At 33.2% G+C, this 19,538-nt stretch overlaps 3 protein-coding genes across 13 annotated transcripts; all 3 read right to left on the bottom strand.

Annotated features, from left to right (window-relative positions):
- Nucleotides 1-174: 174 nt before the first annotated feature.
- On the bottom strand, nucleotides 175-3,093 carry LOC112771139 (non-specific phospholipase C6). Its single transcript, XM_025815771.3, has 3 exons — nucleotides 1,557-3,093; nucleotides 895-1,071; nucleotides 175-794 (listed from the first exon to the last, which is right to left on the bottom strand). Exons 1-3 carry the CDS (start codon nucleotides 2,689-2,691, stop codon nucleotides 496-498), a joined length of 1,611 nt encoding a protein of 536 aa, XP_025671556.1. The 5' UTR covers nucleotides 2,692-3,093; the 3' UTR covers nucleotides 175-495.
- A 2,115-nt stretch (nucleotides 3,094-5,208) lies between these two features.
- LOC112771166 (CBS domain-containing protein CBSCBSPB1) lies at nucleotides 5,209-12,145 on the bottom strand. Of its 9 annotated transcripts, none has more exons than XR_011876118.1 (18): nucleotides 11,608-12,145; nucleotides 11,397-11,522; nucleotides 10,192-10,360; nucleotides 9,949-10,081; nucleotides 9,683-9,853; nucleotides 9,459-9,537; nucleotides 9,238-9,351; nucleotides 9,045-9,111; nucleotides 8,755-8,860; nucleotides 8,611-8,678; nucleotides 8,023-8,117; nucleotides 7,803-7,936; nucleotides 7,334-7,419; nucleotides 7,149-7,238; nucleotides 6,305-6,590; nucleotides 6,115-6,190; nucleotides 5,756-5,819; nucleotides 5,209-5,505 (listed from the first exon to the last, which is right to left on the bottom strand). XR_011876118.1 is itself a non-coding variant. In XM_025815810.3 (15 exons), exons 2-15 carry the CDS (start codon nucleotides 11,507-11,509, stop codon nucleotides 6,387-6,389), a joined length of 1,629 nt encoding a protein of 542 aa, XP_025671595.1. In that variant the 5' UTR covers nucleotides 11,510-11,522; nucleotides 11,608-12,145; the 3' UTR covers nucleotides 5,907-6,386. The 9 variants fall into 9 exon arrangements, 3 of the variants coding, with proteins under 3 accessions (XP_025671595.1, XP_072080761.1, XP_072080762.1); XR_011876119.1 differs by having other exon boundaries at nucleotides 11,397-11,519; nucleotides 11,608-11,950; XR_003186936.3 differs by lacking the exons at nucleotides 5,209-5,505; nucleotides 5,756-5,819 and having other exon boundaries at nucleotides 5,907-6,190.
- Nucleotides 12,146-13,486: 1,341 nt separating this feature from the next.
- On the bottom strand, nucleotides 13,487-18,704 carry LOC112770989 (F-box/LRR-repeat protein At5g63520). 3 transcript variants are annotated; one of them, XM_029295076.2, is made up of 11 exons: nucleotides 18,297-18,704; nucleotides 17,733-17,840; nucleotides 17,554-17,646; nucleotides 17,345-17,479; nucleotides 16,700-16,801; nucleotides 16,547-16,586; nucleotides 15,982-16,125; nucleotides 15,364-15,539; nucleotides 14,759-14,877; nucleotides 14,384-14,413; nucleotides 13,487-14,030 (listed from the first exon to the last, which is right to left on the bottom strand). In XM_029295076.2, exons 1-10 carry the CDS (start codon nucleotides 18,555-18,557, stop codon nucleotides 14,398-14,400), a joined length of 1,194 nt encoding a protein of 397 aa, XP_029150909.1. In that variant the 5' UTR covers nucleotides 18,558-18,704; the 3' UTR covers nucleotides 13,487-14,030; nucleotides 14,384-14,397. The 3 variants fall into 3 exon arrangements, with proteins under 3 accessions (XP_029150909.1, XP_025671308.1, XP_029150910.1); XM_025815523.2 differs by lacking the exon at nucleotides 14,384-14,413; XM_029295077.2 differs by lacking the exons at nucleotides 14,384-14,413; nucleotides 14,759-14,877.
- Nucleotides 18,705-19,538: the final 834 nt, after the last annotated feature.

Below are 19,538 nucleotides of genomic sequence, written 5' to 3'. Positions count from 1 at the left end.
GGAGGGTGTTTGCCGTTTGATTTGAAAAGAAAATTCACTCAACCCAAATGAAATTTTTGACAACTATGGAATCAAACCAAAATTTGGACGTTTTCATTATAATAATAATAATAATAATAATAATAATAATAAAATGAATGCCAGAAAATCATTTGCATGAAAAACAGAAGGAACTCAATAAAATCGTGGTGCTTCATTTATAATATGATTTGTACTTTGTACAAGAAGACTAAAATTTTTCTACTGCTAACTTTAAGCACTAACCAAACCATTACTCTTCGAGTAAATGTTTGAAGAAATAAAAACAAAATGAACCTTTCTTCACACACAAGATACCAGACCACATTGGCACACACCCTTCCCTACTATTGAAACTTCAGTTTCAATAACCTAACAGTATCTTAACACCAGAACAATCTCACAACCTATAATAATTAATAATTAGATAAAAGATAACCACACTTGTCCTCTTTTTTTTTTCTTTTATTACTCCTATCAATTGTGAATTGAAGTTCTAGTAGTGAGGGAGGATCTCATATCAACAATAGCAGATTCATCAGCCCCTAGCTTGATGGCTTCTTTGCTAGCTCTTATGAACCTTGAAACAGCTCCTTTTACATATCCATGAGCTTCCTTCACACTCATCTTCTTGCTCATTTCGTCCGGGAAACTGCTCAAGAAGTGGTCACCATTGAGAACAGCTGCCAATTGAACCACCTCACTCTGAAACTCGGATAGCTTGCCGTCTTCTTTCGCTTCGGTCTTCCTTAGAGGTGTTACATCCGGTAGAGTCACTAGAACAAACATACCACACAATCTTAATTCAATTACCACATGATGCCACATACATGAAGGAACTTGACAATTCGATACGAAAAGATTTGGAAATGATACCTGGGCAATCTGTTCTTGGGGAACTTAACTCCCCAACAATATGCTCAAATGTCCCAGCCCATGCATCTCTATGAGTCAAGAAGTTAGATGAAAGGTTGAACATCTTCTTTATGGTGGCAGGGATGGAAGAGTGCTCAAACTCGGAGTTTTCGGTAGGTCCTTTGGCCCTACTTACAACTACAAAACCAGATCAGTGTAGTACATTAGTTCACATTTCAAACTAATCATGGGTAGCTTGAAGTTTAAGATTCCAACATATACAATCAATCAATTACAACCCACACTTACTCAACATTCAACTACAAAAGAACAAACCTCAAAACACAAGGAAAAGGACAAAAGCATATATAGGCTCTAGAAAATCAACCAATGGAATTGGGTTCAAGGTTAGTTAAGGCTATCTGATCCCTAAAAGGCATCATAATCATCATTACATGGGACGCAATACGTTCCAGTACATAGATGAATTGATACGCAGCTCGTGCGAATTGGTACGCAGTATACTACCTAATTGGTGAATTCATGTAACTATGATGAGAATACCCTTGAAAAGAAAGTAAAGAGGTCAAGGACAAGGAAAACAAATCTAGTATCCAATGGAATTGGTTTTGATAACCCACTAGAAGCTACAAAATGGTAAACTATGAGGATTTTAACCTTACCAGTCCCTTTCTTGATCCAAGGAGACACCATGATCGTGGGCACGCGAACGCCTAATCTATCAAATTTGAAGAAATAAGGAGCTGGACCGGTGTTTCCATCCGGACTAGGGATGTTTTCAAAAGGAGTCTTGACATGATCATAGAATCCACCATGTTCATCATATGTAATGATGAGAAGAGACTCATTCCATTGAGGGCTTGCTCTTAGTGTCTCATAAACCTCCTTAACAAGCATTTGTCCATTAGCAACATCATGAGATGGATGATCATCATTGGCCGGAATACCGGTCAAATCAAAGTACCTAGGCTCAATCACAGTCAATGGTGGAAGCTTTCCATCTCTAGCATCTTTCTTGAACTTGAAATCATACTGATGGAATTTCCAAATGTACTTCAATTTCCTCAAATTCCTATAGAACAAAGTTGTGGGGATGTTTTGGAAATAAATCCCAAAGTCCAAATCATTCTCATGCAATGAATCAAAGATGGTTTTTTGTGGATACCCTTTTGCTAATTGCTTCTTGATATGGCTTGTTGAGCCATGAGAAGTAGCAGAATACACAAAAAGCCTATTGGGTTGAGTTGGACCAGGAATTGAAGAAAACCACCTATCAAAAACGGCAAATTCCCTAACCAAAGTGGCATAAATAGGAACAGACTCAGGTCTGAACCCTTTCATCACAGTCTCAGAGAGATTCTGAGACAGAGACAATGCTTGTTCCACAAAACCAGACATTGAAGGAATTGAACCTCCTGAACCAAATACCTGTTCCATAACATCCTCAAATGAATGTCCTGGATCCGGATCCACAAACTCAGCATCATCAGTGAAGCAGATTGTACCATTCCTTGGGTTCGTGGAATTAACCGGGTTGCATTCATCACCTGTGACACCATCAATCAAAGGGTTGATTTCCTTCTTCATCCAACCCAACATGTGATCAAACGAACGGTTTTCCATAACCAAAACAACAATGGTCTTAATAGGTTGTTGTTGTTGTTGTTGTTGTTGTTGTTGTGCTGTTGCAAAACCAGAACTTGTTGGGTTAAGGAACACACTTGACACAGTGAGAAAGAGCAAAACAATGAAGGAAACAAGGTTTGGTGGTGATGATTTGGGTTTGATAACCCCCATTGTTAAACACCAAAGTTGGATTCTTTTGCCAAATGGGTATCTAAAAATGCAAATTTCGTAATGTAAATGTGAATCTAAGAACTAAGAAGGTTTTTTTGTAACAATGGATATGGTTGAGGAAGTGTTTAGATAGCAGTAATAGCAAAGTAAGTACATGAGAGAGCAAAGAGAAGCTTCTGGTTATGGTTGTTCTGTTTTTGTGCATTACCTCACTGAATCAATCACTCAAGTTCAAGTGGGAATATTATTTGGAAAAAGAAGAAAAAGGTGACGCAATTAATGGGAATGTGAAAATTGAAAGTGTCGTATTGTGGTTCCTACACCCTCCTTTTACGCACACTCTGTTTAAAGCATTCTTACTAGTAGTTTTTTTTTTTAATGGGACAAGAAATAATTCGTTCTGAATTTAAATTTTATTTAAAGGTTTATAAGTTGCTGTATTTATAAGATAAAATTTAAATTTTTATATTTATTTAAGCGAACAAATGAATTGAACATTCAATCAACTCAAATTAGTAGTATTTAATTCAAACTCCACTTTTATAGGTCATAATTATTAATATATTTTTAAATTTTAACTATATTAAGTGTATATAAAAAATTAGTTATTAAATTAATTATTCATATAAAATATATATTAGAATATAAAATATATATTAAAAATAAATTAAATAATATATATATTTATACACAATATATGATGATTGATTTTTTGTTCATATAATATTTTTTATTTTTAATATATATATTTTTAATAATGTTAATCAAATGGCATAGTCTTCTCATACTTACCTAAGAAGTCGTAGGTTCGAATCTCCCTATTTTTGATTAAAAAAAAAACATAAGAAAACAAATTAAAGAAACTAACTACACAAATATTTTTTTTCTTTATTTTGTGAAGAAGAGAGAATGAAAATAGTCGATGAGAATAATAGCTCAAATGGCATAGTCTCCTCATACTCAATTAAGAGGTTGCGGGTTCGAGTCTCCTATCTTTGGTAAAAAAAAAAAAAGAATGAAAATAGAGTTGTTAATTATTTAAAATTTTGTAATAGAATTTTAGGATTGTCATTATTATTTTTTATTTTCTTTTAAGTAGTTTGTTTTTGGGTTTAGAGAAGCAAGAAAGAATTCTTCCATTAATAAAAAGAAATCAAACTAGAATTTTGTTAATATAAATTTGTTCCTTCTTAACTACCTCAAAGTCTCAAACTTTGTTCACTTTATAATCTATAAGGAAATATCCTATGTGATTATGTCTTATTTAATTATTTTGTACATGTATAGAATAATGATAGTCCTTTTGTCATTAGGTCAGTATGCATTAATTATATTTCATATGATTGGAAGAGAACTTTGTCACGTAATAGAAATAAGTATATGATTAAATAGTGATTTGGGTTCACAAGAACGGAATAACCATTAACCAACCCTTTGATGTGGATTAGAATCCTAAATTTCGAAGAATTTGAAAGACATGAATCTTGGGCAGCTAGGTACTTAGCTTGTTGATATGAATTTAAAGTTAATTTAATCCTATAAATCTTTCTTGTCATGTAACGAAGTTGTAATTTCTCGTGATGAAGAAAGACAAATGATGCTGAGCTGGCATTTGCAAATAACTTCAATTTAGTAGAAATTAATCAAATTATTATTGGCTGTCTCTTGATGAGTATCAAATTCCGTTCATTAAATAATTACAAAGTTCATCATCATCATCATATATATATATATATATTCATTATTTCGTATCATTCAAAATTAAAAATACTACTATGATTGGAAAATAAATATGTGAATTAAAAGCGGCAATCATTTGAAACTTACCACCACATGAATTAATAAAGCAGGTAAAAAGAAAGAGACTTCAATCCTTTCCCGTACAACAATATCTTAATTAAACAAAAGGAAAAAAAAAAAAAATATATATATATATATATATATATATATATATTATCTGGTCTTGCAATTAAAATGAATATGAAAGTAATAAGTTGAATTTTTCATATAAGGACAGAAATTGAAAGTTTGAAACTGCAAATTTTCTGAAAACTAGCAACACAATCCACGCGTTTGAGACCACAAGGGAATTTGTAGTTATATATTTTAGTATTATTTTATATTCTTGAGGAAATTAAATATTTTAGTTATATTTTATGTTATATTATTTTAGTTATGTAGACTAATTGGTGGTCACTTGTACATTGACATGCACACAGTAATGCATGTGAGAGACAAGAACAACGTGCAATTTATTTATTTATTTATTTATATTCACTATTATTATTAACAATTAGCATAACATCATTTGGATTCCTAAATTTAGATTTTAAATTTGAGTGTTTTATATATTAATATTCTTTTACTTTCTAGTGTTATTTTTATATGAACCTCGCTTTAGGATTTGGGTTTTAAGCTTTATTATGGTAGTGTCATCTTTTCGAGTGTAATTTACTAATTTGTTGCCGGCAACAATTAAATTAACAAAAGAAAAATGGCAATTTCTTTATGCTCGAGTTGAGAGTAACATGGTTATGATTCTGTCGGTGCTTATGGTCAAAAGAGCACAGAAAAGAATAGTTGTGAATTGTGACGCGCTTTGCTTTCTGTTCTTTTTTTTTTTTTTTTTTTTTGTCCTACTTTTGAATTATTTTGAGGGAAAAATAGTAGGGGAAAACGAAATTGATTTTCAGACAAACATGGGGCCAATAGGGCCCAGATACAAACAAGAGACTCGAAATCAAAAGATTGGATGGGCCAAATGGGCCAGACCATGTCTTTATGCTGGAGCCTGGAGCGTTCCAAGCCTCTCATCTGACCAAAAAACATATAAAACACCAATAATATGAAAAACAGCAAAATACAAATAGTTACCTAAAAATAATTCATTTATTTCCTAGTATATATATCTTTAATCTATAATAAAAGAGTTGGCATTGGATAACTAATTTGTAGTCTCTCTTCACGGTTGGATGCTAATTGATTTCAAAGGTAAAGTGTTATTTACTTAAATAATAGAATAGCCAAAGAGGATTAAAAAAAGTGATAAAATCTAAAAACACACCTCAGAAAAGATGTGAGTCCGAATTTTCTGGGGTAGACATTATGTAGTAGTAACAGCCACAAATCTGGCATAAATAATTAAGAAGAATCCTCATCAACTAGAGAAAAAGATTTTAATTCAATTTGGTTCAAGAAGTAAAAGATAATGTTAATTAGTAAGAAAAAGGAAGTTTACATTATCAAGTCTCAATTATACCAAGTCAATCAATCTTTGTAACACTATCATTAGTATTTAGTCATTACACACAGCTTATTAAACTTTTTACTGATAAAGTACAAACAAGATCATTATTGTAAGAGAAAAAAAAAATCATCATCCCCTCCAAACTCAATCCTGAGTGATTGACTTTATGAACTCACATAGATGAGGGAAGAAAATGGACACAAACTTGTGGTTATGCCGTTTGTTCTTGTACACTATGCAGGGCTGATGACGCTGCAGAAAACTAAAATTGTAAATATACAAGCAACGATCTATGCTGCAACCAAAGTGAAGGCTAAAAAAATGCTTTTGACCTTTTGCCTTTTATTTTTTGTTGAAAAAATTTACCTATAAATGGTTTTCAGTAATACAAAATTTTGGAGCTAGCGGATGTGCATGGCTTCAGCTTGGCGTAGCCACTAAACTTCGATCAAACTCGCTTCAAGTATGTTAATATGCCTAAGCCTGCAACAAGTGCAGCTCCAGCAGCATAGGTACTGTATGCTGAGGCCCATGCATCTTTAGTAGCATGATCCAAACTCCCTGAACCAGAACCTCTCCCATGAATGCGTTTTTCTGTTCCTGTTCCTGTTCCGGTTCCGGTTCCAGAGTAGTCTAAGTACAATCTCAATCCCTGCGAAAATTCATCAATCCATAGTCAGACTCATCGAGGCAGATTTATAGTTTATGATACCTACAAGTACTTCGACCATAAGTCGAATTCCAAGTTTTATATATTGAGGAAGCTACCCAAATAAAGAGAGGGCATTGCCATTTTGCCACAAGCCTCAACAGGTGTAGAGAATGCTTTATCAGATACAAACCACTCTTGAGGAAGTCTACAGGCTTTATCTTGCCCTTAAACCTTCTCAAAATGATCAGTGTCTGAGATTGCATGAAACCAAATGCCATCAAATGGCCAAGGGTTCAACACCACTGAAACTATTATATCTTTTAACAAATTTAATTTCAGCGCGGCTATAATAGACCTGTGCTTCTATAAAAAGTTTCCAGGTTTGCTGGTCCCGTGTGATATCTCTGATCCTATGAAAAGATATTTATACAAAAAATAGAAAGACACATTTATCTTATACTGCACTAGACTAAAATTTCCTTCAAAGCAACAAATGTGTAACCCCCCTTCCAGAAAATGTCCATTCAAGAAAGGATTCAGCAGACATAACAACTATACCTTCATGCCAGTTGTCCTTGCATGGTCTACAGCTGCTGCAAGATCACTGTCTGAAGCCAATATGACTTTATCATGATCTTCGTCTTCATACTGAACATAAAAAAAGAAAAACAATGACCAACTTGCCTCAGGTTGGAATCATGTCAACTCAATCTTATGAATGAATATATAATACAGAAGAGTACCAGAATTTGGGGTAGATTATTGGGGTCAATATCATCACCAAGTCTCTGAAGGATTGAAGTTATAACCTCTGTCATGCTCCGTGTATCTGAATTGCAACCAACCACAGAAACCACTCAACTCATAATTTTCTACTTGCCCTCAAACTTGATGTCAATGTTTAGTATTTACATAGAAGATGCATTACCACAACACACAAGATTGTTAATAATTCAAAACAAATCAAGCACAAAAGTCTTATTATTACTGCATTACTACCTATGAAGTAGATCAAGAAGAAAATACATGATTATATTTGAGGAGTATATGCATCCACTGACTGGAGACTATGCAACCCAGTCTTGTTCAAGTGAGACTCTTGAAAGGACTAGATAGAAAATATGTTGATAGTTATAGTTGACACTAGCATTCACATGCTGTCAAAAGTATAACAGAAACCAGAAAGAGATCCAATTGGTAATGCACTCATACCACATGTGAATCTATGCATTCTGCCCTTCCTATCTTGTATTTTGAATGAAAATATATTTGGCATTCCTGCTGCAAGATAAGTGAGGGATCTCCCAGTTTCCCCTCCTTCTGAAGCAAATTTCAAGGAACTGTCACTGGTACATAATAAATTAAGTGTAAGTACATCAAAAGAATTTGAAATACTTTTCCAAAAAACTCAATACGTATAAACATATATAACCTTCGTGTTTCGTCATCATCATCATTTTGAGTCAAGGCCATGGCCGAATCCCAGAATCTTTGCATCATGGTGCTGGCAGCTTCATTGTTTCCAACCTAATTAGTGGAGAAAATGACATCATGAAACTCTTGCAAAGGGAGAAAAAAGGGCATGCTGGTAACATACTGTGTGCCAATTCACAGGTAAATGGTTACATGGTGTAATTAATTTGTTTAGCATGATCCGTCTACTCCCTTTCCCTTCCTAAGACCCAATTGTTATCTTTGAAAAGTTTTTAAAGAGCAACAATCAGCTAAAACAAATGTTGCATTTTGCCAGGTTCAGAACTAAACTGCAGACTTGAAACTGCTTGTCAATAATAGCCATACATGTTGAGATATCAATGCCTATCAGTACATGGACAGTATTTGATAATTTTAAACCTACATCTAGTCTAAGCAATCAACAATATCAACAGAGCCAAATAAAGGATACTGGTCGGAAGTCTATACATAAATATTTCCATTTATCCCATTTTCATGCAACAAAAATCAAATGGACAGTCCATGCAATAAACAGTATCGAGTATAAAAGTCTATTAAAACACACCTGACTTGCTGTTGCAACAGCAGCATGCGTGACATGAATCACATCAACCACCGCAACTACCCCACCATCTGTTTTCAACCACCCAAATCAGAAAATATATTTGATGCATTAACCTCTTTGCCATTCCAGTTATCATGGCATTACCTCTATCAACCACAGGAAGATGCAAAAATTTCCCATCATGCATAGTGTGAAGTGCATCTACTATTGGTGTATCAATAACTGCACATTCTGGATTAGGAGTCATCACCTACATAGTGTTGAACAGATTCATACAAGAGGGACAATAAAACAATGAAATTCAGAATAGCTTCTTTTTTTCTAAGATATGGTGACATGAAATATTTTACCTTGGTGATCCAAAATCAAAGAACAGAGGAGGTGAACAAAATAAATTAGCTTGCTCTAAACAGCCAAAAAATAAAATTAAGTACCTTCTCAACAGGAGTTGAAACTGGAGGAAGATTTTGCGCAACTACCCGCATCAATATATCCTTGGAACTGAAATTTGTACGCATATTATAATATAAATAAATAAATAATCTAAAGATATATAAAAACAACTGGGGGATGGCAAAAGGAAAAGACAAAGTGGATGGCTGAAAATTTCATTGGCTACAAACTTACGTAAGGATGCCGCGAGGTTTGCCATCAACTGTCACAACAGCAGAACTTGAATGAAGTTCAACCATCTTCTTCGTAGTTGTCAAAACAGAATCTGTTGGTGAAACTGTTACAACCCTGAAAAGAAACACTATCTGTTAAAGTAACTGAAATGGGAACTACATACATAGAATAATTAAGTAGAAAATTTTCATCAACTCAAACAAAAAGAAGATATTACCTACTTTAAATTCTCAGGAATGATCGTAGACAATGATGGCTTAAATATCTGTTCCCGAATAGTCTCAATGAATGTTGAATTGACTGCACAAAGACCACATTAGCATTTAACAAATTCAGCCACTAGAAAGAATAAACCGTGAACCTAACAACAACCAGGGCATCTTCCCCCTCATTAGATTTCAAAGTGAAAGAGATAAGTCTTCAAAAATGAAAATACTCTACAAACCCGCAGTAGATGATCCCCATTGTTTTTCAACACCCTCAACAGCTGCTGCAATTGCTTTTCCTTTCTCAGCTGCCCGTTCCATACGAGCAATAGCATCATACAAGCACTTTGCTATATCAAGTATGGCAACAACTTCTCCATTGTCCACCACAGGTAAATGTCTGAATTTGCCTGTCAACATATGTCAACTCTGTATTAAAACTTAAAAGGAATAACAAAGAATAGTCAACTTGTAAAGAAAAGTGTTCTCTATAAATACAACCAACCTTGCACCATCTTTTGGAGGGCTTCCACTGCAAGAGTTTCAGAAAGGACAAATACTGGATTCTTTGTCATAATCTTAGAAACAGGTGTGTCTTCAAGACTAAGCTCTGAGGCAATAGCTCTTTTTGTTATGTCCTTCAACCCACAAAAATAGGACACAATCATGCATGTTAAAATTGCAAATTCAGGCAGAGTATTAAAACTTTCTTGTTAAATGATGAGAAAAAGTCTTCATGAGTAAATACCTTGTCTGTAAGGATCCCACAGAGCAAAGCATTTGAATCAGTGAGTAATATAGCATCTAATCTGCGAGCAGCCATGCGACGACAAGCTTCATAGATGGTTGTTGTTTCAGGTACTGTTAGAGCCTTTGAAAGACGCAATGATTTTACTGTCCGCTCTGCCGTCAGTCCCCTGATCAGATTTCCAATTGGCAACAAGAGATCATATCATGATTTAAATTGATAAAAAGTGTCATCTTTTTAGATTCTTAAGCAGCATCTATCATAATTCACAAGCTTGTTTAAAGATGAACTAAGTGCACTTATCATCTCATGAAATGTATCCAACATTTTGGCCTTCAGAAATTAAATGATATGTCGTAATGTACGTGATTCAGTGGTTCAGATTAGTTGTGGGCAGTTCTTACTCCTTAGACACAAACATGACTTCGTTGATGTAGATTATTAATGTCAATGCATAATAAGTACATCCAAATAGTACCAGAATATAGCAACAGGTCAACAAGCAACGTTAAAGTACCAAACATTCTGGAATACACTTTTCAAGTACTCTGCTTGTTAAGAGTTCTTGGAAAACGATCTGTTTGGAAAAGTGTTTCAATTATTTGAAGTTGACTACTAACAAACTAGAAACTGACCCCAAAATCAGTAAAGTAATATTGTAATAAACAGTTCGCTGCTACCATTAGTACAAACCAATCAATAAAGCAACGCTTTGCAAAGTAATACTTGTCTGACAATAACACTTTCAAAGTACTTTTGCAATTATAGCACCGAAAAACGTGAATTCTTCTAAAAGCGACATCAAAGAAAGACCACCGGAATTAATAGCTTTTAAATTTTAATAGTACTAACAATAGAATATAGCTTTTAAATATTTTAACATTTTTTTTCTCAAGTTAATTCCTTTACACCTAAAAATAAGAGCAGAGAATCAACAATATGAAAATGCACGTGTTATCATCGAAGTATCGAAGTCTTCCAAGGATTTTGGACATAAATTAAGTCATAAAATGTAAATTTTGACATTGGTACAGTTCTGTAATTGATGAAAAGTTTTTCATTTCATACTTGTGAAAGGTGAAATAGTATCAAAAAAGAGCATTTTTATCCGAAATAAAAAGGAATCATTCGGCTGAAGAAAAAGTAACATTTCTACACAGAACCACATGAAAATAAGAAAGAGAAAAGAACTTGAGTTAACGTACAAGGGACGCGAAGAAGAAAGAGACTTTCGAGCATTAGATTGAGAAGCTCCATGATCAATGGATTTTCTAACAGACGTTATGCTCCTTCGAGACGCACCACTTTGACTTGCCATATTCTATTCCCTTCTACTCCAAATACAAAACCAAAATCAATGAATGAATAAATAAATAAACAAGCAAACTAACAAAATTCAAAATCAAAGAAACTCACCGAAAAGATAGAAGATAGAAGCTAGCAAGTTCAATTTGAAACACTCTGCTGTGAAATTATGTTGACTTCAAAGTGAAGACGAATTAATCGAAAAAACGCAGCTCGGAGTAACGGTGGCCGGGAAAATGACCGGAAAATTGAGTTTCCGGTGAAGCTAAAGGACCGGCCGGCGACTAAGAAAAGAGGGAGAAGGAAGAAAGAGAGAGGAGGAAGCAAACCCTAGGTAGAAGAAGAGAAGAGAAGAGAAGAGAAGATACTATGACGCTATGAGAGATGAGAAGTCAGTGCACGCTAACTTCTGGAAATGGAGCCAATAAAATTCATCCACGTCAGCGATTCTTTCTTCCTTGTCGTGGTGGTGAGAGATGTTAAAAGAAAGAGTAGAACGCCATGCTTTTGGGACATTTTACAACACACGTTACACGTGGAATTTTGTCCAGCGTGCGCGGGTACATGTAACTGTAATAAACTAATAGAAATTATTTGTTAATAATATTTAGATAATTTAATATAGAGTAAAGTATCGTTTTTGTCCCCAACGTTTGAGGTAAGTCATATTTGTGTCCGCAACGTTTAAATCGTCCTATTTGTATCCCTAACGTTTATAAAAGTGATTCAATGTTATCCTACTATCAATTATACTATCAAATCAGATTATATTTTTCAATTATTCTCACTTGGATGTATTCATTCTCAATTAGACCTCACTTGGATGTGTTTGATTTTAATATTATATCCACTATTTATGTTTAGATTCAATTATGTTCTTAGAAAAGTGAATTATGTAAATGTTGTAGGAATTAGTTTTAACTTTTGATGAACTATTTTTCAGAGTGGATCATCGATTTTATACCAGATATTTGTATTCTAACTTCAAGAAGAGATATTTAAACGTTAGGGACACAAATAAAATTTACCCCAAACGTTGAGGACAAAAACGATATTTTACTCTTTAATATATTTAATTAAATTATTTATTTTTAAATATTAATTTTACACAAAAATAATTATATGTAAATTTTTACTTAAAAATTTTCTGGTGTGAAATATTTATTTTGTTAATTTAAAATTAGTTTTAATTTTATTAATACTTTTAAAATTTTAAAAATAATAACAAACTTATAATTATAATCTAAAATATAATTGATTAATCAGAATAAAAACAAATTTATTCTCAAAATTTTTAAAATTTCATAATAATAATGATTAAGAATCGTTAAATAATTAAATATATTTTTACATAAAAATATTTTTATATCAGTAATCATTTTTTCTGTGTTGCCAATAGGCTTGAATGAGGAAGTTTGGAATTGGAGAACTAATATCAAATTATTCGAGATAACAATTAAAATAGTCCTTTAGTTTTAGCTTGATAATCAAAATGATCTTTTTGTTTTAAAACTAATCAAAATAGTATCTCAATTTTAAACTTAAATCAAAATGGCCATTTTGACAATCACCGAATTAACACTATCAACAAAAGTGCAGGGCACGTTAATTTTTTGATTGGCATAATATTAGATAGAGATAATTAACATGGTCCCTTTTTATGGGCGTTAATTTGATGATTGCCGGAAGGACTATTTTGATTTACTATTTAAAACTGAGAAACCATTTTGATTAGTTTAAAATTTAGGGGACCATTTCAATTTTGAATTAAAACTGGGAAACCTTTTTAATTGTTATCTCAATTTCTCAAATAAAAAGTAAACATATATTATATATACAGTAATCTGTCCCTTCAACAAAAAGGGTCACCATGCATTGCTGCTAAGCTTGGCACTTTTGAAACTTTGTGGGGTTCAGAAGTGTCCAATTCAATCATAAAATGAAGCATGGAGATATTAGAACATTACCACATAACACCACACAAATTCCATGAGCATCCAAAGCAACATTATTATTAAATACACCATAAGATAGTTTTATCAATTTTTATAGCAAAGAGGAAACAAACCATCATATTCAATTTAGCAATGTACATCTCATGAGACAAAGACCTGAGAAAAATCTAACATCCCATAGATGGAGGGGTATATGACATTACCAAATATACAGAGCTGTAAACATGCAGACAGCAGTTAACATGGCTTCCTTCTCGACTAATCATAGTAGTAAAAGGACGCACGATTTCTCCGCCACAAAATACTCCGGCCACTGGTAGCCCTGGAAAACACTCTAAGAGCGGGGAGCTATCCACATTGTGACATCCAAAGAATGATTCGCCGCGGCCATAACAAGCAAACACAAGGCCCCCAAAAACACAACTATTGTTTCCTTCACCCTTGAGCTTAATATTCTTCAGAGCATCATGGACCTTAGTAACTGAAGCTTGTGCGGCATTAGGATCAGAATAGTAGAATTGGAAGATATCTCCTGTTTTCATGCCAGTTCCATCAACGTAGAGGTACTCTTCATCACCTCTGTCCAAAACACAATAGCCCTTTCTAATGAGGGAGTTTAAAATAGAGAACATTTTAATGCTTAACTTTGAAGTAATAAAATATAGGAGCAATGCTACATGACCAGCAAATATTATCATTTTTTTACATGCATTTGGCCAGCAATAATTTGCACTCATATTTACAGATGTTTTGCACACAAGAAACATATAGTTTGCACCTATATTTATCAGAGTTTTGCACACATGAATCAATACAGTTTGCACCCACATTTTTTTGAGTTTGCACACATGAATTAGTAAAATTTATTTGTTAAAGACAATTTATTGTTTGTGCTGGCCAAATCATGACAAAAAATACTAAAAATTACTGACCTCCAAGAGTTTCTCTAAATATAATTGTACCTAGAACGAACAAGAAATACGAGTTGGAATATTGGTCAGAGTTCCAACTTCCAAGAATCTAAATGACAGCATAATATAGATAGTTACATGCTTGACCAATTTTGCTAAGGTTTATCAATGTAGCACATGATTCCCCAATAAGGTAAAAAAAAAAACAAAAAAAACAAAAAAAAAAAACATAAAATTTTGCGGTGATTTTCAGTTGATATTCCTTGATTTGCTTACATATCATAACCGTCATGCCATAAGCAGCTGTATAATACCAATTACCTAAATTGGCCAAAATTTGCGATATTTGTTTAAAATGACAAAGAAGATAAAAATAATAAGTGTTTTGTATCATACCCCACAACTCCATGATATGCAATACAAGATCTTGGTGTTGGCTTCCCTCCTTCTATCGAGACTTTTCTGTTTTTAATCACCCCAATGTACAAATCAGGTGATGCAATATGATTTTCCAGCTGCCACATTTTTGTTTAAGGTTCAGAAAACTACAAATTAAAGAATAAAAAGGGAAGGCAACAACAGATAGCATCACCCTATGTTATCTTCAGTTTTGCAGCAAAAACTAGCATACCAAATTTACTAGTCAAGTGTGCATTAATTTTTTTTTTCATCATGATCAATACCAAAACTTATAATCATAGTTTACTTGAAGGGATATAAAATGATAAAATAGGAGAAAATCAGCATGATATAATGGCACGAACATATTTAGTTAAAATTCCATTAAATCAATCTTATAAGAACTCAACTAATTTTATTTACTTATTTGTCTCTACTTCCAAAATAAGTTCTCGTCAAATTGTTTTGCTCCTAATTCCATTAATCTTATCTTGCAAAGCATTTTGAAAAGGGATGAGGGTTAATTACATTATATCAAGGTTTGTTATTCAAGAATGGAAATGACAGTTTTATCGAAAAATACACACACAAAAGTTGCGCACCAAATTGTTAATGTCATCCAGAATACTTTGACCATCAAGAAGTTGTTGTTGCCCTTCCCTCTTGGCAGTTAACCATGTTGAACAATCAGTGTTGCTTGTTCTGACTGAAGCTGCCTTGTATGTTGTACCCACAGGTGAAACACCATTTGACAATGCAACATGAAATTTAATATTTCCTGTATTGAGAAATCATTCCACAAAAAAATGAGTAACTTGTGAAGAATTGCTAAAATAAATGAAAACTAAAATAATACATGTAACTCAATATCAAGGCTTTGTATCCGGAAACAATCACTTCTAAGATCATATGCATAAGACACCCTTTATTGTCAGCAACTATATGAGAGAAGAAGCTAATAGATATTTAGACATGTCTAATCTAAGTTGAGGTTATTTCCCAATCATTTATTTATTTTCTTTGAAAACTATTTGAATGATGATACAATTTGTCCCATGAAATATTAGAATATTACACAAGAAAATAAAGGAGTTATCCTTTGAGAAATACATAAAATCACATTCCATATAATGAAAAAGGAGAGCATGCACCATAACAGATTGGTATGGATCATATGTACACCAAGAAACAAGAGCTACCAAAAAGATAGTGAAAAGTACCTGAAGACCTGTCTCTATCCTGAGCAAATACAAGAGCAATAGCATCTAAGGACCCAATTGTATTCCTTTTAGCATTTCCACTTCTGTATATAAAGCAGCCCCTCTCATCACCTACAATAACAGTGTCTCTTGGCATGGCACAATCTGTAATAAAATAAGTCACTAAGTAAACCCAAAACAAACAGCCAACCACATTCCTGAAGCAAAAATATGCGTTATTTGTAATAGGTCAAGAACAGAAGTTGCTCCATCCAGGGGGGAAAGAAAATGCACGTCTTGTAAAAAATCAAGCACCAAATTCCCATTTTATGCATCCCTTATAGATTATGTAGCAAGGCACTAGTCAATGATATATCTTTGATCTATCTACATCAGTGCATTTTAATTCCCTACACTTTTATCAGACAAAAAATGGATACACGCTCTATCAAGTAAAATACCAAATTATGTTATAACTGTTCCTAAAAAAGTTAAACAAAGAGTAACTAGGTATCACCAAAAAAAAAAAAAATCATTAAGAAACACTGTAGGTAAAACAAAATATATGCATACACGTACTACTCACCTAGCTTCTCCATAACTGGATTCATGTCACCATTTGCTTTCTGTGAATCCACATCAGTGTGATTCGGAGTCAAGAATGACATAAACAATGAGAAAATAAAAATATCTATTAACATTAAATAAAATGTTAGCAAGTATGTGGATAACTACTAACTCCAAATAATATAATCCCAACTGGAAATGGGCAGTTGGAGACAGAGGCTGAATATTCCTTGATATCCTTTATAAAATCGTCAACACACACTGATGAATATATCTGCATCAAAAATGTTTTTATTTAAAAACTTCGTTAATCATAAAAGCATAACACATACCAGTCTTAATTTAATTTAATTGTTTAATCTAGATGGTATCAGGGTAATCAAAAGCAGTACAGAATGTCGCATCTACGGAGCTGCAGTGAGGCACCAGAAGGGGTTAGCGCATCTTTCTTAGGAACTTATCTCTATAACTATATCAAAAATATTTCTAAAATAATAGCAACTCATAATTTGTTAATTGTGATGCTAAATGGTAAAATAGTAGCACATTAAGTAAAGAACTACTTGTCTAATGAAGGACCCTACTATTTTGATTAAGAACTTAATTTACAATAAATTAATGCAAAATTGTCACAATTTTAATGCCTTTCTTGGGGGAGCAGAGGGGCCACTAGCCTAAAGGAGCTAAAAAGCCATCGCAACTTAAGGAACCTCTTGCATATATGCTATACTATTACATATTCATTAATATCGGGGATGAGTCAAGGACACATGTCTGAGGATGCAAACTTCAAATTCTTAACAAGAGACTTCGTTACCCGGGTTGGATGCCGTAATGGTATAGCTTCAACCTTTAATCCTGGAAGGTAGCCAACTGTCAATAATATGCCTTCATTTACATTTCTTGCGTAAGATTCACCCTCAAAACCACTAAAAAGGGCTCCCCATTTGACCTACACAAAGTATCCATGTTCAATTGAGTTTACCAAATCCATAACATAAATGGAAACAAGCATCAAGATCCAACCTCTTTAAATTCACTAGTGAGTGCATCCCTTCCTATAATACCATTTGACACGGTAACAATAATCGGAATGTTGCATCCCAGGGTCTTTCTTATCTGCATAAGAGACAGACCAAAGTCAGCGGTGCAAAACAAACAATGCTTCCACCACAAAAACCAGAAGAGATTTTTTAATCCCATACAAGATGCATTATCTTCTCCAAGTCAAATCCACTTCCAACATTGACAATGGCAAAATGAGGCCGAATCGGCTCACACAGAACCTTCTGAAGAACATCATCTACAGCTTCCTGTTAGTATGAAGCACACATTGGTAATCAACTTCAAAAATATTCAACTCACACTATTCCATACCATTCATTTAAGAATCTCAACACATGCACACAAACATCGTTTCTGTCGAAACACAGACCAAATTTTTTCACATTTGATGATAAATTTGAGTTATCAAAAAGATAAATAATAAGGGTAAATGCTCAAATTGGTGACTCAAAAAAAATGCTAGGCATAAAATTAGTCCTTATCATAAATTCAAGCACTAAATTCATTTCCATATATATCACCAATTTGAGGGCAAAATGCAATCTTCCTAAGTTCGTCAGAACATAACATGTATCGTTTTCAGCACAAATTCGAAAATTTTACTCCAAAAACAAGCTGACAGAATCATGAAGCTCCATTTCCATTTTCAATTAACCCTAGCTTTTAAGAAATGTTTTGATTCGGGGGAAATAGGTGAAACTCACGGAAAGTGAAGGATTGAGAGAAAGAGCAGAAGAGAGCTTTGGACGAGTAAGGATTCGATTGCAGACAGAGCTCCATGATTTGCTGACGCAAGCAGCGGAAGCGAACCAACGAGCCGGGAGCCTCGCCAGAATGTTCTGGAGAAGGTCCTCGTTCACCGAACCGAAACTTCCACCGTTCCCGGTGACGTTAGCGTCATTCGAAAGTTCCGCCTTCTTGCTCTGTCTCGATGTCGATGTCGACGGTGACGGTGAGTCCTCCATGCGGTGGTTCAATTTTGGGTCAAGGAAGAAGGAACGAACAACATGATCTAATTTTTCAGACTTTATTTTTTATTTTTTTATTTTTCTTTTCTGATCTGATTTTTTCTTAAATTTTTTTTTTCCAAATAAACAATCAAATTTCTCCCAATTAATTTTTATTTTCAATAAATTAATCTCTAATAAGAAAATAGTAAATACCAACACTTTAGTTAAAAATGAAAATAAATATAAATTAGTTAATATTAACTTAAAAGAAAAGTCTAGGGATAGCAACTTTGTTAAATTTTGACCTGTAACCAGCAAAGAAAAATGAATTATTGGATAAAATTTTACACAATCTCACACCATTAAAACCATTATTGATGACTATTTGATGGCTACAAATCACAAAAATTACTGTCCCCTAGCATTCTTCTAACTTAAAAATAAAAATTAAGTATAATTAACTTTATAAAAATTAATAGTTAAAAATTATTAAATAATTTAATAAATTTAGCTAAATTATATTTTAAGAATTTTTTAACTATTAATTTTATATAAAATTAATTACATCTGAATTTTTATTTTAATTTAAATATAAAATAAATAAAATATATTAATCTCTTAATTTTTAATTTGTTAATAAATAAATTTTAATCTTCCTAATATGTCTAATGTAAAATATTTTAGCCAATGAGTAATAGCTCAAATGGCATAGTCTTCTTATACTTAATTAAGAGGTTGTGGGTTCGAGTCTCCTATCTTTGGTAAAAAAAAAATGTAAAATATTTTAGGACTTTTGAATTGTTTCTTTTTTTGGGACATGGGCTAAGCTCTTCTCGTATCAGACAGCAAGCACGTGGAAGAAGAAAATGACGAGAGGGGGAGATTTTGGGCTTTGATTTTTGAATGATGCCCAATAATGTAAATGACAAGATAGGTTTTTATTTAGTGAAATTAAAAAAATTCGTCCCAACTCCGAACAATTCAGCCCAACAAAAA

This window comes from Arachis hypogaea, chromosome 18 (assembly GCF_003086295.3).
Source record: "Arachis hypogaea cultivar Tifrunner chromosome 18, arahy.Tifrunner.gnm2.J5K5, whole genome shotgun sequence".
NCBI classification, from domain to species: Eukaryota; Viridiplantae; Streptophyta; class Magnoliopsida; order Fabales; family Fabaceae; genus Arachis; species Arachis hypogaea.
This window is presented reverse-complemented; position numbering and strand designations above follow the sequence as displayed.

What these genes read in the sequence shown, in the direction of transcription:
- LOC112771139 (XM_025815771.3), bottom strand. Translation starts at nt 2,691, where the DNA reads ATGGGGGTTATCAAACCCAAATCATCACCACCAAACCTTGTTTCCTTC. An exon ending in TTGGATCAAGAAAGGGACTG is followed by an intron (nt 1,072 to 1,556) that starts GTAAGGTTAAAA and finishes CTGGTTTTGTAG; the next exon opens with TTGTAAGTAGGGCCAAAGGA. An exon ending in CCCAAGAACAGATTGCCCAG is followed by an intron (nt 795 to 894) that starts GTATCATTTCCA and finishes TGTTTGTTCTAG; the next exon opens with TGACTCTACCGGATGTAACA.
- LOC112771166 (XM_025815810.3), bottom strand. Translation starts at nt 11,509, where the DNA reads ATGGCAAGTCAAAGTGGTGCGTCTCGAAGGAGCATAACGTCTGTTAGA. An exon ending in ATCATTCCTGAGAATTTAAA is followed by an intron (nt 9,352 to 9,458) that starts GTAGGTAATATC and finishes GTTTCTTTTCAG; the next exon opens with GGTTGTAACAGTTTCACCAA. An exon ending in AATGCATAGATTCACATGTG is followed by an intron (nt 7,420 to 7,802) that starts GTATGAGTGCAT and finishes GTTGCAATTCAG; the next exon opens with ATACACGGAGCATGACAGAG.
- LOC112770989 (XM_025815523.2), bottom strand. Translation starts at nt 18,557, where the DNA reads ATGGAGGACTCACCGTCACCGTCGACATCGACATCGAGACAGAGCAAG. An exon ending in TCACTAGTGAATTTAAAGAG is followed by an intron (nt 17,480 to 17,553) that starts GTTGGATCTTGA and finishes TACTTTGTGTAG; the next exon opens with GTCAAATGGGGAGCCCTTTT. An exon ending in GGATAGAGACAGGTCTTCAG is followed by an intron (nt 15,540 to 15,981) that starts GTACTTTTCACT and finishes TTCTCAATACAG; the next exon opens with GAAATATTAAATTTCATGTT.